The sequence below is a fragment of the Perna viridis genome, chromosome 13 (assembly GCF_037379345.1).
Source record: "Perna viridis isolate PV_CMFRI_1.1 ecotype Kerala chromosome 13, ASM3737934v1, whole genome shotgun sequence".
Classification (NCBI taxonomy): domain Eukaryota; kingdom Metazoa; phylum Mollusca; class Bivalvia; order Mytilida; family Mytilidae; genus Perna; species Perna viridis.
Window position 1 is genome coordinate 13,817,488 of NC_142457.1, and position 20,693 is coordinate 13,838,180.

At 32.0% G+C, this 20,693-nt stretch overlaps 1 protein-coding gene across 4 annotated transcripts in view; it reads left to right on the forward strand.

Moving 5' to 3' along the window:
• LOC148599667 (uncharacterized) overlaps positions 1–20,693 on the forward strand; it is a 77,170-nt gene that overhangs the window by 51,320 nt on the left and 5,157 nt on the right. For 3 of the 4 annotated variants that reach the window (XM_088557123.1, XM_088557124.1, XM_088557122.1), the window contains 6 exons: positions 1,377–1,523; positions 11,221–11,358; positions 14,850–14,953; positions 16,542–16,628; positions 16,816–16,953; positions 20,467–20,608. In XM_088557123.1, the coding sequence (XP_088413249.1) occupies positions 1,377–1,523; positions 11,221–11,358; positions 14,850–14,953; positions 16,542–16,628; positions 16,816–16,953; positions 20,467–20,608 (756 nt within the window). The remainder of the gene's footprint in view (positions 1–1,376; positions 1,524–11,220; positions 11,359–14,849; positions 14,954–16,541; positions 16,629–16,815; positions 16,954–20,466; positions 20,609–20,693) is intronic. The other variant, XM_088557125.1, reaches the window with a different exon arrangement.

Genomic DNA, 20,693 nt, shown 5'->3' on the forward strand with positions numbered 1-20,693 from the left:
TTAGAAAATGGCTCTGAAAGAAATTTCGATCAATAGAGAATATTTTTGAACCAATATTTTTAAATCTTTAGAAAAATATGAAAATGGGTATTTCAATGAATTACAAATTGATATTTGTTATTTAATTTTGATTTAGTTCTCAACACTGTTTAATTTTTCGGTGTTTTATGTAAACATGAAAGGCATATTACGGAAAGAAATTTGCGGTCTTAAAGAGTTCTTTGTGAGGTCGGCCTAATGTTGGAAAAATATGAGTAATCATATAATGAAAAAGGTCGTTTAGTTTTAAAGGTTTGTTTTGCGTGAAACTTCGTCATTTTTCTGCCTGATTTGAAGTGGGTAATGAAATCTATAGATATTTAAGGTTAAAGTGGAAATTTCTTTCAGAAAAAGGACACTAGTTTTTATCTACTATGAATAAGCTTTTGTTGATGCAAAAAACTATCTGTGCTGATGATTCTGTCTGTACCCATCCTTGTGGAGAATTATTTGACGGGCACTCATTAGCAACCAAGTCCCATCTTGCATGGAACGAAAAAAATCAAAAGTGAAATTGAGAAATGAATATAGTGTATTGTGGAAGATTAATTTTTAGATTTGGAATGTTCATTTCATATTATGTTAGTGTTTGACTGTGCTGTTGTGTAGAACAGATATTTGAATTCAAAATATAGAGATTATATGATATTTTTTGACTGCAGACTTAAATGTCGTATCTTTCTTGTGTTAAGTGCATGATTTGATTTTAGAAGGATAAATATTTAATTTTCAATCGGAATTAAATGACTGTGAAAGTATTTTGTAGTGTTTCAAATATTGAACAAATAATTTTAAACTCTTAGAAACAAAAATAGAATCTGATACTCAAGAACGAACTGATATGGTGTTATCAGAAAATTGGAAGTGATTTCACACGAGGTTATATATAGTAAAGGATTCAAAAGATATGAATTTTCAGTATTTTTGCTAATTTTAGTCACCTTTTTGTGAATGAAGTGTTTATTTGATATCTTAGCTGTGGTTACGAGAAAGACACTTCATTTAGAATTCTGGAATTAAACATTTTATGTTTTAAATTTTAACCGCATATACCGTAGTTCATCATAACAAATATTGAATTTCCATTAGGCGTACTTAACTTGGTTTATATGGTGGTCGACAAAATCAAAAAAAGGATTATTACATGTACTTGTACTGTTATTCTGCATGTACTTGTATTATATTCTGATTTTAACTTTCAATAAACAGGAATTTCAAGTTTGACTAGTACCACTTATTCATATTGGGATAAGGAATATGCCACATTTTCTTAAAACAATATCGTCTTCCATCAATGGACTTTTAAAGACTCAAAGAGATGTTCATTTCAATTACAGGAAACGGGAAAAAGAAATTTCTGAGCAGGAAAAATTATTACGGGAACATGAAGTAGTGAAAAATGTGAAGTCTACGGAGAAATTAAGACAGAAGAATTTTCGACTGAAACAGAAAGCAGCTTTTAAAATACAGAAAGCATGGAAAAAGTAAGTACTTGAAAGATAAAGATTACTGTAATCTAACCCGAATAATTCAGTCATTATATTCCATTCTCTATCGATCGATACATTAACTCGTAAAACTCATAGAAACAATGCTCGTGAGTTGGAGAGAAGCAATGACAGTGAAGGCTTGAATTATTCAAGTTAACTGTAATCATGAAATTTTTGCATGGCAGTAATTTTTTGCTACGTAATTACATCTTAGTTATAAAGTATTCCCAAAAACCCTCACTCCACAATGCTGTTGTTTAATTTGTTTCAGATGTTATGACATCTGTTTATGTATAATGTAATAAAAAGCCACATAAAATGATGACCCAACAAATTATGAAAGTTACATCATGTAAAAAGTTCAACTTACCTAAAAATTTGTAGAAATCATTTGGTAACTTGTGATGACAAGGATAATATAATCTAGATTTTTGGAGTCGATGGTTAGTAAGGGCTTTGATAAGGACGCATACAATGTAGATGTAATGGTAGGCTATTGGGCTACTTTAAGTTAGCAAAGATCAGGTAATGTAGCTTAAAGTTAACAGGAAGCAGATAATCTCAGCCATCTGGCAATAACTGTACTTAGCCAGGTTATGTTAGGCTATTGGGCAACTTCAAGTTAGCAAAGGTCAAGAAATGTAGGATTTAGAGCATCTTATAATTAACAGGAAGCAAATAAGTTCACTTAAAGAGGTAGACCTTGGGAAGGGACAGAACTTTTACAAATCATTGGAACATTTGTATTCACCATTTTACATCAGTCTCATTTTAGCATCAAAGTAACTTGGACTGATTTCATTCTGTTTCAAAGGAAAGCTTGAAAGGCTTTGGTGGAATTGAATATGATGCAAACATATCACTGATTTCCAGAGTTATGTCCCATACCTTAGGTCCACCTCCTTAAATCCATTGTCATTCTTCTTGCCAAATCAGCTAGTAACTTTCAATATGAACTCACTAAAATAAAATTAAATGTATAGTATAGATCATTTTGAAAACAGAGCCATACAAAGTATGTCACAGGGGACATTTCAGGGTGGCAGGGGATAGGAAATTATATATTTGGTGTTCATCCTACTGCTGCAGATAGCTGATCTGTCTACTGCAACAACACTAGATACTGTATGTTCCTGGTCATGTCATGCTGTTATTTTAATTCAACAGGGGTTACTTTACCTGTATTTACTGGAACCTTGGCCTGCAAAATCTGAGAACTTGTTTAAACCAGACACTTAAAAGAAGCTTTTTATATCCCTATTCCCCTGTTTGACAAACTTAGAAGGATAAAAAGAAGTGTGTTTCCTTAGTTGGTCTTCATGTGCCCAGTAACCTCTTATAGGGATAAACTAGCTCACTAATCTCCAGTTAATGTGTCATGTTTCCACATAACTTGTTCAGGGTTTTAGAATTAACATTTTAGCTAGGGTGTCATTGTGTTCTTGATCCTTAAAAAGTATTGGCCACTGTGTTAGTCTGTCTGTCTGTCTGTCAACTGTTTGAGTGAAGCAGTATCTTGAAAACTATACCTGGTATAATTTTTTTTACACTTCTGTATAGGGTATGTAAGTCTCGTCAGGTTACTCTGTGTTTTATGTGAAATGGCCCTTGTCTACCGTTCAAATACATGGAGATTCATCATTAACATAGCCTCATCAGTGTTACGAGCAAAAAATCTTTTCATGTAAAAAGACCAATAAAAATGACAAATACCTAGTTATACATAAAAAGAATATTAAGTAAAGCAAAAAATAGAGGATTGTGTTTTTAATGCAATTTTTGAAGATGCCGGAAGTAAACAATTAAATGCAGATTGGTCTTGGGATTTCAATATGTTCTATATCGGAAATTCAAACTGGAACAAGACTTACGCAATCCTTTCTTTCAAAATTCTCAATGATGAGCCTGAATAATAGAGGACTGTATAGGATTCAACAAGCCCAAAACAAGAAATATACACATCATTTCACTAGCCTGAATCAATTTTTATTAGCCAGGGCTTCGGACTAGTGGCTAAAGGCGAGCACTGCTCACAAATCATGTTATTATTTGGAGATTTGTAATTTAGCTTGTTTTCTATTAGACCAACTAAAAATCATTTCTTAGTTAACAGACCTCCTTCGTATTTTTTTAGGGTGCTTCATAACCCATATTCATCATCATATGAATGGAAGTCCAGGCTTGTAAAAAGGGTTTTTTAAAAGTTGTGCAAACTTCATATGAAATGTTGACTTTAAAAGTCACAGTTGTATCAAAAATAGTGCTTGTTAGTTTTCCACGGGGGTGCAGTCACACACCCTCCCCCCCTGTAATGGCCTGAAGTCATAAACAAGATTACAAAAAGATCAGTTCAATAATATTTTGAACATTTACTTAAAAATGACCTGTTGTTTTGGCCAGGTGGCCAATTGGTGCAAGAAGTGGCCAATTTTGTTTTTCAGTAATGGCCAATTGGTGCAAGAAGTGGCCAATTTTGTTTTTCAGTAATGGCCAATCAATGCACATGAATAAAATCATAAAAAAACAACAATAAAAAGCGAAAAATCTTTTTGCATTTTTGCTGTGGACAGTATATGAAGTATCTAATTTTGTACCAAGAAATTCATGTTGAATGACCTTACTGAAATCTGTATTGAAACATGAATGATACAGGTCTCTATTAGGAAATACATGTTTAAGATTGCATGAGTCTCTCAAAAATGGGCATCTTAAAATTTCATATAGCCGTGTATGAATTTTCACATTGTTTATATTTAATTTTTAAATAAAATGTTGGTTCTCTAGTTCTTTTCAAAATGATTTGAGAAGTAAATGAGGCTCTATAAGTAGTATGAATTATCTCTCTTCAGTCAGGTTACTGATTTGGTTTTTTTGTCTGCAATGTGAATATACATGTAGTTAGAATTATAATTGGAAAGAGTGAATAACCAAAATTTGATCAGGAGTATTGAAATTTTTCTGACAACATTTGGTTTAGTTTTACTTTTTACCCTTTGACCTTCAAGATGCTCTTCTATGGAAACGCAAATCACCAGAACACAATTCTGTTTCTCGATTGGCCAAATACTGATAACTTTGTGGTGTTTGTAAAAATTGTATCGAAAATTGAAATAGTGTGCCATGTGGTTACTGTAGAAAATTATAAACACAAAGAACAAATATTACTGCTTCGGCTATCATTTTTTTTTATAGTACTTGTTTACACTGGGAACATTCAATAAATCAGTGCTATCTGTATAATAGTTATCACACACACTGTCTGAAAGAACAGTGGTATGCCATTATTAAACATTCTTTCAATTCTGAACCAATGATATGATTATATACAGAATATTAGGCAATCGGTTTTTGATACTGGCGTTATCACAGTTATCCCAGGTTGAGCCCATTAGGGCAAGCCTGAGATTCCTATGAGGAAGCCAGTATCAAAAGCCAATTGCTTAATAATCTGTTTTTTTGCTATTTTATAGGTAAAAATTTATTTTCGTTTTGTGTATGTTAAAAAATTACAAAAATCATAAATTTAACCTTGAAAAAGATTACAGTTTTTTTGGGTTGATCTAACAGCCTGGTGGTAGGGTTCATATGTCACCAACATCATTCAACTCCACTGTGATGTAATGATTTTTCTTGCATGCCTCAGGTTTTAAACTGACCTTTTATTTTTTTTTATCAGGGCCTGTGACAGGCATTATAGATCTATGCACATCAAAGGAAAAATTCTGCAAACAACAGATATATTCTTTAAATACATATCAGTATTAACAATTTACACTCTGCAATGAGAATTCAAATCAATATTTTGTAGTTTTTGATCATACATGTATCTTCACTCTGTCTGACTTTCAGTCCTAATTATTGCCTTCCGATTTTCCATGGTAAATGACCTTTGAATGCAATGGAATATTGAAACAATTTTCCATTTGATGCCATGTAATATTTTTTAAAGAAGAAACCTTACTTAAAAGTTAATATTTTAGTGGCATGTCATGTTCAAATTTTCTTTTTTTGTGCATGATAAATATCCACAAATTACAAAATTTCACTTATTTATCTAACAAAAATTCCTCATAGCGTAGCATTTTCTTCAAGATAAAATGTATCTCAAGGGACAAAATAATGCATTTATTAAAATCCATCATTTTTTTATGTAATTTTTGTTTTCTAGAATTCATCCTTTTTTTTTTCTCAGTCTGTAAATAAAAACAGACATCTAATAGCACATTTGAAAACCCTTTCTCGCCAGGAAACAGTTAAATATTGAAAACAATGGGTATATTTGCCATGAATTGAATATTTCTGTGAAGAACATATTCCTATTTGTTGAATAATTTTCTCTGATCAATAGGCTACAAGTATGTAATTAACAGGAAAGCACTGTAGTATGGAAATCCATGTCCAAGAAAACAAAAAATAAAGTCATGATATGTCTATTTTGTTATGCTTGCAAAGGGAGATAAATCAAGATAGAATTACACATATGTAGTTGAACTGTAGAATTTACAGTATTTAAAAGTCTTTTGATAACATGTTAAAATGTATTACATGGACTTTGTGGCTACCATTTCTTGCCTTTTATTGGTAAATAGAAGATATTTAAATTGAACAAACAATTTTGGATCTTTCCAAACAAACTGGAAATCCTAGTCTGTAATTTAATGATTTTCTGTGAATCAGACATTTAATTTATTTGTTTAAATAGCCTACTTATAGCAGTCATCTGTGTGTTTGATATAGTGTTATGCCAAAGGAAGGAATGAGCTTATAATGTGTTTTAGCTTACATTTTTGATAATGTACCATGAATACCAAACTTTTGATTTAGGAGGTCTGATGTGCCTTCATGGAGAGCACAGGTCTTAAAATCACAAATCTGATCTCACTGTAATTTTGAGTGTACCAAGTGCCAAGTTTGAGTCATGCAGAGACACTGTGAGTTTGAGTCCAGCAGAAGAGACTGATTTTGAGAGTAGCAGGGGTCACTGTGAGTTTTCTATCTGAAAAAGTTGTGAGCTGTGAGCTTGAGCCCTGCTGCAACATTGTGAGCTTGAGTCTAGTTTAAGAGACTGTGATTTTGAGGATAGCAGGGGTCACTGTGAGTTTGAATCCAGCAGAAGAGACTGTGATTTCGAGGATAGTAAGGGTCACTGTGAGTTTGAGCCCAGCAGAAGAGACCGTGATTTCGAGGGTAGCAAGGGTCACTGTGAGTTTGAGCCCTGCTGTGACACTCTGAGTTCAAGCCCAGCAAAATTTTGTTAGTTTGAGCTATGAAGAGCTGATTTGGCAAGTGCCAAGTTTCATCACTGATTTCTGAAGAAAATAGGCATATGCCCACTCTCCTGATACATGTACCGACCCTGTTGTTACCCCTTAAACCTTTTACTTTTATAATAATTACCTCCATCATAATGTCAAGGGAGAGAAATGAATGTGAACAGATTGGTATTATATGTTAAATATTGTAGCTTAATCATGAACAGAAGCTGTTAAGAATCAGGAACAAAAATTTTGTTACTTTTCCGACAATTCCAGCAGTAAATCATTGCTCACTGTTTTTTTTTTTTTTTTTTTTTTCCCCTGAAAAATTGTTTATTGAAATAAACGACTCATTAATCTGTTTCCTTTGCAAGTAGTTATTATTAGGACAGACATCTTTGATTTGTTTGTAAAAGTAACAGTTTTGCTGTAATTGTCGAAAAAGTAAAAAAAATAAAATTGTCAATAACCCTAATAACATCCAAGATTCACTATCAAGCTGCAATACTTGACATCTAGTATAGATCTGTTCATGAGCATTTCTCTCACTTTACGATGTGACAGGATGATAATGAACATATTGTGTAGCCTCCTATATATTGAATAAATATACACATGTACAGATACATTACTATGCTTTGAACATTGCTGTATTTCTTCATTAATGAGTTAGTAAAAGAGATACTAATAGAGCATTATTATTTCATTGAACCTATTGATATTTTAGAAATATCTGACAATGGAAACTTATATTTGTAAATAGAGTAGGCATGTATCTCCCCACATGGGAAGACATATTGTTTTTGACCTGTCCGTCTGTCTGTCACCTTTTGTAAAAGCCCAATTCCTCAGAAACTACTAAACCAAATTTCGCATGAAACTTTGTAGGTAGTGACGACATGATATTAAGTTGTCCATATTACTAGGATTCTTTTGAACTATTGAATTTTTGGGAAATTATACCCCTTTGAACTTTGGAAATAGGGGGATAGCGCAACATATGTTTTTGATGGCAAAAACAAACTTTGATTTTAATTGTATTTCATGAATATGTTCAACTATAATTAAAAAAAAAGAGAATATAAGACCTAAAAAGGATGAATAAACTCCCTTTGTTAGGTTTTACCAACACTGAGATATATGATTACATAAGCTTTTAGGCCCACTAAATTGAAAAATGATTTATCATCATTGGTGAATGGAGATTCTCATCCTTTCAAATATTTAGTACAGTGAAACCTGTCTAAACTGAACCCTGAATAACCAAAAACCTCAAAACATGTCTTAACCAAACCCTGAATTAACTGAAAACCTGTCATAACCAACACATGAATTAACTGAAAACCTGTCGTAACCAAACCCTGAATTAACTGAAAACCTGTCTTAACCAAACCCTGAATTAACCAAAAACCAACCTACACCAGACAAGTTTTGAAGTCCCATTGTGTCAGTTTAAATGTATTTTGAACCTGGATAAAGCATACACCTGTCCAAACCAACTGTATTCTAATGTAGAGAGGATTTACTGTATATAATGAATTTTTTTTGGATTGTTTATGTTTTCCTGGACCACTTCAGAGATTTTAAAATTGATGGCAGACTTGGATTTTCTATTCTTTATTCTGAATTAATTACACAGGAAAAATTGCAACATGTTTTAAAAAAAAAATGGAAAGGTATAGTTAGGAGTGATATGAAAAATATGTTTACTTATTACAGTTATTTATTAGACTTATTGCAATCCCTATTTCTGGTTGGCCTGTAAAAATCCTATTTGCAAGCCAGTAATATCCAGAGATGATTTTGCGAGGTCTACAATACAAACAAAGTAGATTGGAAAAATCAAAAGTAAATATACAGTAAAAAAGGAATTGTAACAGTAAAATCCAGATTTGAAATTGCGGGATTCCGCTAAAAAGTGGGAAAAAAATCATGTCTGAATATCTTATTATAGAAAATTTTCCAAATTATGGTTTGGGCAGACTAAAAGTGACAGATTTTTGAGGGAGCTGAATAAAGGCCAGAATTTGGGGTGTTTCTAGAAAAGCAGAGGATGGTACCCTACCTTTGCACCTGGTCCTCACTTCCAGGTTTTAGTAGAGTCCAGGTTAACGTTGCTTATTTGCTTTCATTTTGTGCATGCAATTTTGGTTAATTTATGTTATTTTATGTTCTTTGTTGTGTGTGTCTATTTTCCTTGTATAGTCGTTATTCGCAGATTGTGTTTTTCTTCTTTACTGTTTAAATCCTGGTTCCCTTGATTTGCTTTTTGTCCAATTGACCTTAAAACATGATAGTTTCTGCATAGGTGTAAGTCATTCAAAAAAAAAGAACAAAAAATATGAGTAAATCACTGAATTTCAGTGACTGAAAATATGTTGTTGGAAAGTTTGAGTAAATTTGGTGTAAACTAATAACATTTACATGAATAAACAATATTGTTCATTATTATAAACAAAATACATGAGTAAATTATTGAAAGTATGCTGTTGGAAAGTTGGAGTGAATTTAATGTAAATGAATAACACTAAAAATGAATAAATCATATCTGTCGTTCCTATTAAGCCCTTGTTAAGAATAATGTAGGCCATTCTTTTCCCAAAACCACTTCAGAAAATTTTAAATTTTAAACTATAGAACCTTTTATTAGTTGCTTTGATTAAATCATAGATCTCAATTTCAGGTTTTAATTGCACGTTTTGAATACAGACCTGCTTTATTTAAAATTTTATACAAAAATATTTTTAAATTGTTATACAAACTTGGTATACTATTTAGACAGTTTTTTTGTTCAGTGATGTCAATGATATTTTGAAGTTTGCCGTTAATGGAAGTTTGAAAGGGGAAAATAGAATTGATTTTTCAGTGATGAATAATTTGTAATTTTGTTGTCATTTTGGTTTTATGAAAGTTTAATGTGAAAGATATATAAGATAGATGACATGAAATTTCAACTAAGCAAATTTTAGGGACCTTGTAAATTTGTGGAGGTTACATATATCTTCTCATAAATCCAGGCCAGAAGAAATTTAAACAGTGAAAAAAAGCAATTTGTTTTTATTCTATATATGCATCAGCTGGGTGTCTTGTCAGGAAGTTTAAATATTTGCTGATAAATTGTCGCTTAGAATACATTTAGAAGTATTCTAACGGACTCATTTTTCAAATTCTTATCTAGGATTGACCTTAGTGAATCTTAATCATCAATTGTCTAAAACTTGTCTAAGTGCTCCGACAGAGAATTTATTTCAGAACTAAACAAGGATTACTCTGGGATTACTGTATATCATTGTTGTCATAAATTGTCTTTGGATTTTGACAAGAACAAGCATAAAAAAAGTGTAAAATTTGTGAAATTTGATTAATTTATAGAAAAGTAATGTGATATTGAGGAATTACAAACATTAGAAGAATAAATCATGTCTGAAGAGTAAGTGAAGATCTATGTATTACATTTTCAGTCTTTACAAAATGTGTCTGTCATACATTGAATGAGATCTGATTAACATGTGTACCAATTTACACATGATTATCACATGGTAATCATGTGGTTTTTTTTTTCCTGAAGAGCAATGACAGATCTTTGTATTACATTTCCATTCTTTTCATACACAGCCGGAAGAATCATATGAAGTACAGTATATGATTATCATATAATCATTGAATGTGATCTGATTAACTTGTGTATCAGTTTGAACTTAATTATCACATGGTTATCATGACATGTTAATCATATTTTTTTTACAAAATATGATAATCATATGTTAGCAATATATATAATAATCATATGTTGGAAAACCAATGTTTATACATGAGGATTATATGATTATCATATGTGGCATATGAGGCTGTGTACTAGTCAGTAGACCCAGTTGTGGTGGATCATGCACCCTTATTAGTTTTTTTTTTTTTTTTTCACTATCATTTACAACTAACGTCAGGTTTTGGTTATCACATTCCAATTTCATTGTCTCAGAAATTGTATCCACCCTGAAACAAAATTTTTATGTGTTTGCCATAAAAAATTACCCACCTTTCTAGTTGAAGCCCAGAGGTATATACAAATTCTCAGTCTTTACCCATTCTAATCTCAGTATAATTTGTTTAGAATTATTGAAATAAGGCCTAATTGCTCCGTTCAGTCTCTGCCTGTGGGATCTAACATCACTCAATCCTACTCTCAGGATCTATCATGTCATATTATTTTATGATCTTGATCACAGTGATAATTGTTTTTTTTTTTTGTTTTTTGTTTTTTTTTTAAGCTCAAACTTGGAATTCTTTTATAGGATTAATTTTGCATGAATTTTGAAAATGTTACTTCATCATAATAGGAGTAATTGTGTTTCAAGGTTTCAACTGCCCCATTTAATAAAATGATGGTCATTTAATACATATTTTGCTGCCCTTCTTCTAAAGGTTAAATATACTTTCAGATATAAGATGAGACAATTTGGAATTCTAACTGTAGCCAAACAGTCAATTCACCAACTACAGACACAGGCAGGTGCAGAAGAATTTCAAAAACAAATTGCAGCCTTAACCATACAGTTAGCTTGGAGAAAATATTACAGGTGAGACATATAAGATGTAGGTTCGGAAGGGGGTTAAGTAGCAGTTTTTATAAATATGAGACTGTTGTATGGCTTTATATAGATGGGTCATATTTTGTAAGTGATTTTAGGTACTGTCTGATACTTACCTAAGCATTATAATGTGTGCATGTTAATGTTGATTCTCCCTAAGTTATTAATTCTGCGAAAGTACAATTGATATGTCAGAAACCTACCAAATTCACTTTAATGTCAGAAACAGATACACACCCCATAACCAGTCTTTGTTTGTAATAGGTGCCATTGTTGTCCTTTTGATATAAACGATTTATAGAAATTGTACAAGAAATTGGCTCTGCAAGAGTTATCATTCTTGAATTGGTTGATTTTTATGGGAAATGAATATATGTTTTTTTTTTCTAAGTACTGATCTGAATATGGAAAAGGCTATAGAAACGAAAAAATATGGTCTGTATAGTCTTAAAAGGCATTGCTTGTTTGCTGTGCCTTTCTGCATCATGAATTACTTTTAACAATTGACATGGAATAGTACTTGATAAATAAGTAACTACTTTTGCCATTCAGATAGGCTGGAAGTAAAGAAAGTTACAGCATGTTTTTTGCAGTGTTAGATAATTTAATTTATAACCCCCTTTTAAGCCTACAATGTATTTATTCCCCCACTAAATGAGTGGGTGGTTTGTTGGAAGGGCCTAGCTTGTACTACCGTCAATCTGTCTATTTTTCGCAATTGTCTTGGTCTCGATTTAAAATTTGATGTGTTTTTTTTTTGTTTTTTTTTCCATGTTGGGCATATTTTGTAAGTGGTTTTGGTTGCTGTCTGATATCAACTTTCTGTAGGAGTGAGGGGTATATACATACCATAGCTTGACAACATGTGCATCTTCATATTCAGATTCTTCTATATATATTGATTCTGCATTAGTACTATTTGTATGACTGTATGACTGTTCATTTGAAATGTCATGAAAAATAATGAACTTAACTTATCCCATACATATTTAAAATGCCAGAAATATTAAGCAGCTGACTCTTATAATGTTAGATAAGGATGTTTGCTGCATTGTTTAAAATTAACAAGGATTTGAAAGGGTTGTGAAATCTTTAAGACCTGTTATGCTAGAATAATATGAATGAAAAAAAAAAATGATGGCTCGGTGTGCTCGATTTGGAGATATAAGCATTTGAAATTTTGGCTTGTAAAGGATTTCTCTGTATTTTACATAGGCTTGGTCTTAGTGGGTTTTATCAGTTAAAACCCTGAAGAAATAACAATAATTTTATAAAAACTTATAATTTTAAGGTGTGTTTAATGTAATTATGAACAGAAAAGTAGGGGTCACTGGGCAAAAAGTTTTTATACTATGAAATGGATAAAACCAGAGGAGTCTGAAAATTTGACAAAAATGACTGAACATGAGCAACGAACAAATTTATGTCAAGAAGTAGGCCAAAAAATAAGACATTCATATTTACCTTGAATAGAAATATTTTTGAAGCCTTTCATATGATTAGTTAAAATTACAAGGACTTTTTTACTGATTCTATTACAAGGCCACTCTGTAAACTCTGTTACACAATTACAAGGGGAGATAACAATGAATAAAAATATTTCAATTAAATCATGTTGGCCTCTTGTTAAGTTAGTATCATATTTCACCTTTCCAATATAATGCTTAAACTCATAAAGGTATTAATTACCAAATCTCTTGTTTGACAGTTAAATCCAGATTGTATAGAAATCTTACAGGGAGAGCGGTTTAAAATTAATATCGATCGTTGAGTAACTTTTCTTTTAAATGCTATTAAAAATCGTATTGTTTCGGAGCCTTTTGTTGTGGCCCATTAAAACTATTTGGTGTAACTACGGGGGAAGAGTGAGAATTTTATGTTAGATTTCTTTTTGGAAGATACAGTGTGGCTTTTGTTTAGGAGTTTTCTATTCATTGAACATTTATAAATGATGGATTTATATATGTTCTTTCTAATGGTAATTCTATCAGAGCAATTAAGGTTTCATTTTTAAGTGAATTTGGGTTTTTTTTGTATGTGATGAATTGTAAATTTGTTCTTTGTTCTGTTGTTTTCTATGGTAAGAAAACTTACACTTTTTTTAGGTACTTGAATGACATGACAGTAGAACTGAAGTAACAAAAAACATATTTGTTTGTTTGTTTGTTTAAGAAGTACTTAAGCAGCAGTCTTTATAAAAATCAGACAGAAGGTGATTCATACATGTTAAAAAAAACTGCAGAATTTACATTTACTCCTATTCAGACAGTTACAGACCTCACAAACATGCAGTCATTATTTTTCATTTGGTTGTTGCACTTATTTAGATTGTATATGAAATTGGCACTTTGCAAGAGTTATCTTTCTTGATTTGGTTAATTTTAGCAGGAGTGTATGGTTTATTCATGCTAAAATGCAGATCAAAATGCAAAAACTATCGATAAATAAAATAAAGCATATGTGGACTGAAAAAGTATTATTTGTGTGGTTGATTTTTGTACACCATGAATCACCTCTACCATAAGAGGTGTCTTACTTCTTTTTTTAATCTTGAACTTCCTAAGTATTTTGTTGTAGTATTGCTAATGAGAGGCTTCTCATATTGAAATTTGCAATGTCTACATATGATTGGTATTTTTGTATTGTGTCAGAACATTTTTTAGACAGTTATGAATATAACTCACAAATAAAATTTGGAAATTGTTTTGTTGCAAAGCAAATATCTGATTGGATTTTCCTCACCTCTAGTTTAAAAAAGCTCTTTTTCAGTACACTTTCTTCTTCAAGGAGTATCTCTTCCTCTCCATGCCTAATCAATCTTAGCTGATGTTACCGACCAGAGGTTGTCTTTTAATGGATTTTATATTTAGTTTTAGTCTTGACAATCAATGAAATAGCCCAGTGGAAAACAGACTAAGTAAATAATTTCTACAATTTTTAGCTCAATTGATTTTTTTCTGCAATGGACAACTCTAGAATGCAGGTAGCTAAATAAAATTTCATTTCAGTTGGTGTTTAAGTATTAATGACTTTAGAACATTTGGATAAAAGAAAAACTGGAACCTGTTTAAACAAACAAATCATTGTCTATGGTACTTTAAAAGTAACATTTTGATGGTTTACTTGAAAAAAGAGGGGGAGGGTGGGGCTCTAGGCTAAAATTCATGTTATTATTTTATTCTTGTATGTCAGTCCTTAAGCTGATTAGTTATACCCCATTCAACAAGAGGTTGGTATTGTGCCATTTTCCAAATTTCATTCCAATCTTGACTGCCAGTGGAAGAACTGATTTTAAATATATGTATGGCTTTATATACATGGAACAGAAGTTGTAAGTGGTATTGATGAATGTCTGATGTTAACTTTCTGTTTCTTGGGATTGCCCATATGATTGGAGGTTTCTTGGGATTGCCCATATGATTGGAGATATACCTAGCACAAATGTGTGCACAACTTGATCTTTATTTTTCTCATTTCAGACGTAAACTTCTAAGGTCATTAACACCAAACAGACGCCAGCTCCATCTGTGGGATCCTGAAGTGATCGCCATGAAACAAAAAGCTCTAGTCAAACAAATATATGGTAAGTTTCTATAAGGGTTACATAAAGAAGAAAAACATGTGCTTTATTCCAGCGCACAATTTCTATGGAGATGACTCATGAGGTAAACAACTTTTGAAAATTTGTTGTCCCTCATACATTAGTACATTATCACCCCTCCTTTTTATTTGAAAATTTATCATATTTAAGTGTAAAATTGACAAAAAATGGCAAATAATGTCCTAGCACCCCCTTTTTTTCTGAGGAACCCTGGCTGGCATCTCTCCTTTTCAAAGTGTCTGAATCTGACCGAGCATGCATTGGTAGGAAAGTAACCATAGCCAAAATACTATATACTGTCACTGACAGTATATCATCAATGAATATACTGTCCATACATTTTGGTTAAATCTCTAATAGAATTATATAGTGTGAGAATAATGATCTAACTCAACAGAAACCACTTGAAATGCAGATTTTACATGTGGGATGAAGTTATAGTAGGCCCAGCACAACAAAGCTTGAAATATTAAGTTTGAGAATATTTTTAGTCCCAGAAAAAATATGTGTGTTTATTGTCACATGCTGAAAAAATAATAGGGTCGGTTTGTCCAGATTTATTTATTTATTTTTTTTTTTTTTTGGGGGGGGGAGGGGGGGGGCAGGAGTTCAATTGTAGTTTCTGGACTAATAAGTTACATAGAGAGAAACAGAAAACACTGTAATAGTGCACATGCTTGTCTATCTGCTAGTTTTCTTTTTAAATTGCCTCCAGTGCTGGCATTGATGGCCGCCATAGTTGTTTAATACGATAAGTACTTGTACCAGTAATGGAAAAGGCAGGAATTTCAGAAAATTGTCGATAAAACAAGTAAGGGTAAAATGACGGTGGGTCGGGTGACCGTAAACACACATATTTTTTTTTTGGCCCTAACTGTTTTTGATTTCTTAAATTCCAGGATGTTGATAGTTAGGAATATTCTTAGTCTTAGGTATAGTTTTATGGTACCAAGGTCAGGAATATTCTTAGTCCTAAGTATAGTTTTGTGGTACCAAGGTCAGGAATATTCTTAGTCCGAAGTATAGTTTTGTGGTACCAAGGTCTGGAATATTCTTAGTCCGAAGTATAGTTTTGTGGTACCAAGGTCTGGAATATTCTTAGTCCGAAGTATAGTTTTGTGGTACCAAGGTCAGGAATATTCTTAGCCCTAAGTATAGTTTTGTTGTACCAAGGTCTGGAATATTCTTAGTCCGAAGTATAGTTTTGTGGTACCAAGGTCAGGAATATTCTTAGTCCTAAGTATAGTTTTGTAGTACCAAGGTCTGGAATATTCTTAGCCCTAAGTATAGTTTTGTGGTACCAAGGTCTGGAATATTCTTAGTCCGAAGTATAGTTTTGTGGTACCAAGGTCAGGAATATTCTTAGCCCTAAGTATAGTTTTGTGGTACCAAGGTCTGGAATATTCTTAGTCCTAAGTATAGTTTTGTGGTACCAAGGTAAGGAATATTCTTAGTCCTAAGTATAGTTTTGTGGTACCAAGGTCAGGAATATTCTTAGTCTTAAGTATAGTTTTGTTGTATATATTTTCACATCTTTATAATTTTGGTATTTTTTTTCCCCTCTTTTCAGGGGAAATGCCACCAGTACCTTTCTGGCATCCAGAGCCAAAAAGGCCAGCAAGACCGTACTGGTCCAAGTGGATACCTTCATCTGCTGGTAGGTTTATATTAAAATTGATACCTTCAAAATTTTATTTGTTCAAAGTTAATGACTTTTTCTGTGGGTTATACTCGTAATTTAAATATAGCAGTTCAAATGGAAGTCATTATCTACAAGTATTATTAGTCCAAACTGATGCCTGATTTGAGTTTAATCAATCATAGACATATTTCTATAATTTCAGCACTGTCCTACAACTTTGCTGTGGACCGCTACCACCCTCTGGTGTCAAAAAAAGGTTTTCTTCCCTCCCCATTCATAGACAATCAGGGATATCCAAAGAATTTTGATTGGAATCCATTAGAGGATGATGATTTAGCAAGTATGTAAAATTAGGAAAATATTTCACCAAAGTCCACATGTGGCTTACCAAGTATTCCACTATTTATTTTAATTTGATTTTTTCTACCTTTGGAAAAATTTCCTAGTGAGATTTGAACAGCTCCCAGTACACAGCAAAAAGTTCCATTTATGATAATCATATTTTGCTTAATTATTATGATAATCATATGATGCAGTTCAAGTGATTTTCAAGTATGGCTCTTTTGGCTGTGTTGGTATGGGTGCCAAGAAGCTTAGTTTAAATGTTTTAGTCAAAGAATTTTGAACTTTTATGGTTTCTCAGATCAAATCAGTTTTCATATGAAACTAAGGATAAAATTGAAAAACTTTCTAAATAGATGTAATCATATTTTACTTTGTTAATTACATTGTGTAACTAAATCATTTTTGTTTGGTGTTTTCATGTTAAATGTCTGTGTACTGGGATTTTGTCCCATTATTGACACTTCATTAATTTTTTGCCAAAATCAAGTTTCGTGGGTATTGACATAATGAGAGTTGACGAAAAATCATTTGGGTTTTTATGGTTTCAAAAACATTTCAATTTTTCTTACTACTTTTATTGTTACACTTGTGTAAGGCCATACCAACTGTATTATTGTTACACCTGTGTAAGGCCGTACCAACTTTATTGTTGTTACAGATGTGTAAGGCCGTACCAACTTTATTGTTGTTACAGATGTGTAAGGCCATATCAACTGTATTATTGTTGCTCCTGTGTAAGGCCATATCAACTGTATTATTGTTGCACCTGTGTAAGGCCATACCAACTTTAATATTGTTGCACCTGTGTAAGGCCATACCAACTTTATTATTGTTACACTTGTGTGAGGCCATATCAACTGTATTATTGTTGCACCTGTGTAAGGCCATATCAACTGTATTATTGTTGCACCTGTATAAGGCCATACCAACTTTATTATTGTTGCACCTGTGTAAGGCCATACCAACTTTATTATTGTTACACTTGTGTAAGGCCATACCAACTTTATTTGTAGTTTCTTATCCCTAATTGCCTTATCTCAAAAGTCTCAGCCCCAAATTTTTTCGTATGATTTTTTTTTTTTTTTTTTTTTCGGCAGTTCAGATTTTCAGAATTTGTTCATGTCCATATTCATCATGCCACTACTTCAAGCAATGATTCTTGACTTCCAGTCATAAAGTTTGAAATTAACAGTCTGTCAAGCAACTCCAGATTTTCTTAATTATTCCTGATTTTTCCTGGTTTTGAGCAACTCCTGATTTTTTCCTGAATTTTCCAGAGAAACTCCTGATTTTGAACCTTTGCATCACAAAAAAAATTGTTGAAATATTTATATATTTCATAGTGTTATACAAATAAAACTGAATTTATATTGTGAAGAATGATATTGTGTATTCATTGGGTTGCTGTTTTGCATTCAAATTATGACTTTATATATCCTTTACCAAGTTTTTAATCAAAGTGTTGCTTCTCAAATTGCTACATTTCTAGAATAGAAAGCTCCTTCATAGAAGGGTGGAAGGCAGCCATTTTCATGGAATTTTGTTGTAATACATTTCTTTTTATGTTAAAAAATTCCTGATAACCTCCTGATTTTTAAGAAAATTATTTCCTGATTTCCTAATGTTTTGGACCAAAAAAGTGCTTGACAGACTGAATTAAGACAAAACATAGGGTATGTGATCTGAATTTTATCAGTCTTACTCCATGTATAACTGTGTTTGACATAACTTGTTCAGATTTTACAGTTCCTAGAAAATAAAAAATAAAATCCTACCACCCCCCCCCCATTTTTTTAGTTGCTGGTGATTGAGAATCTACAAATAATCTTGAAGTGGCCTAACAAAACTTTTTTTTCACTAAATGTATTTTAAGTAGCTTTCTTTGTAAGAATCATGCAAAATCTGAAAAATGTGATGGGCTACAAAAAAGGCTGCATATTTTCATTTTTGTAATTAAGTTGTTTTATTGGTCTATATTATGAAATGTGTAATTATTCATTTAGATCTACCTGCACTTAAGAGATAATCCACACTGAAAATCCTGTAGATTCTATTGTATTTGAGTGCCATTTACAGAGTTATTTCCCTTAATTTTGAAATATACAGTGCATTCTATATAATTTTTATTTCCTAAGAGCACAATTTATATAAAAAACCACATGTTAATTTCTGTTTACTATGACATTTCAAACCAAATATCAAAAATAAAAATATGTAGGCTTTTTACCCATGAATCACATTTTGCATGATCCTTAGCTGGAGTGCTACTTAATAAGCGTTTTGTTTACACAGTAATACCAGTATTGTAAATGAAAACGGTTAAGTTTTCTTCAAGAACTTTGTTTATTCAGAGCTTGGTTTAAATTTCAATTTTAATTTGATTTTAAAAACATTTTGCTAAAAATGCATTAGTACTTCCATGTGAACAAACAACTTGAAAATTGGCTGTTATTACTAAAACAAAATTATTAAGTACACCTGAAAAACATTCATATGTCTAAGTATATTGTATCAATGTCATTCAGAGGCTACATTAAAATCATATTTATACTGCAACCGTTCTATTTGAACTGTCAAAATGCATTGACAGTATATATTTGAAAACTCCATTTTATCATTTACGATGGGCTGACCATTTATGCTGCATTGTTTTACCCCAAGCAATATGATTTATTTCGATTCTAATAGGACTAATTTCTTTATATTTTTGAACAGATGCAGCCTATGTGTTGTGTTAAATGTTGGTCATGTGTTTATCACTTTTTTTACCATGGCTGTGGTCTAACGGGCTTTGAAGCAGGTCATTTTAGAATTACAAAAAAGTATATGGTCTCTGACTGAATATAACTTTCTGTCGTGACGTCACGTCATACATCGTTTTGAATTCTTGTAACATTTTGTTGCAATATAAAGACAATAATGCAATGCTTAACAAAAAAACTTTAATATACCAATTTGGCTAGAACCGGTAAAAATGCTAGGTACAGCCTCGCATTTCCTGCAGTTCTAAGCTTCATCTGCATATCAGTTTTACTTTACGCCAGAGCACTGTCATTGTCTATATACTTTGTTCACAATTATAGTGGTATGTACCAAAAGTATTAATGAGGCAGACATTGCATTGTGCCTATTTAATGAAGACGTCTCTTTAAATCATAAATTTTTTTTTTACCAAATTCAATGACCTGTTCAAATCCAGTGCTCAAGTAAGAACCATATGCGAGGAGGACTTTGGGTTAAAGTTCAAACTTGTATAAAGCATAGAAGGTTGTTATCTGCTATTCATCGAAAAGTTTGGAATAAATGGTATTTTTCTAACTGCAGAAACGTGGAATTATGACTATAAATATCCCCTGGTGTAATTGTATTTTTCCAATAAGAAGATTTTCTGTTTGTTTGGATTTCTTTATTATAAATCAATACAAAGATTGTTACACAATTAAATGTTTTCCTGAGAATTCAGGTTTCAAAGTTTGAGGTTTTTAATATAAATGACCTAATTTTGCAGTTTTGTCTCTTGATGAGGAAAGCAGCACAACTCTACCTCTATTTATGACAAGTCGTTCTCAGAGTCGGTGTAGTAGTTCTTTCAGTTTATCGTTTCGACGGAGTAGCAGTCGCTGTAGTAGTTTTAGCTACTCCCGTAGAAGGTAGCAGCTGGGATGCTGTGACCTAGTTCTAATAATTGTGATGTGTTGATTGACCTAATATGGGAATGATGTCATGACATTTGGT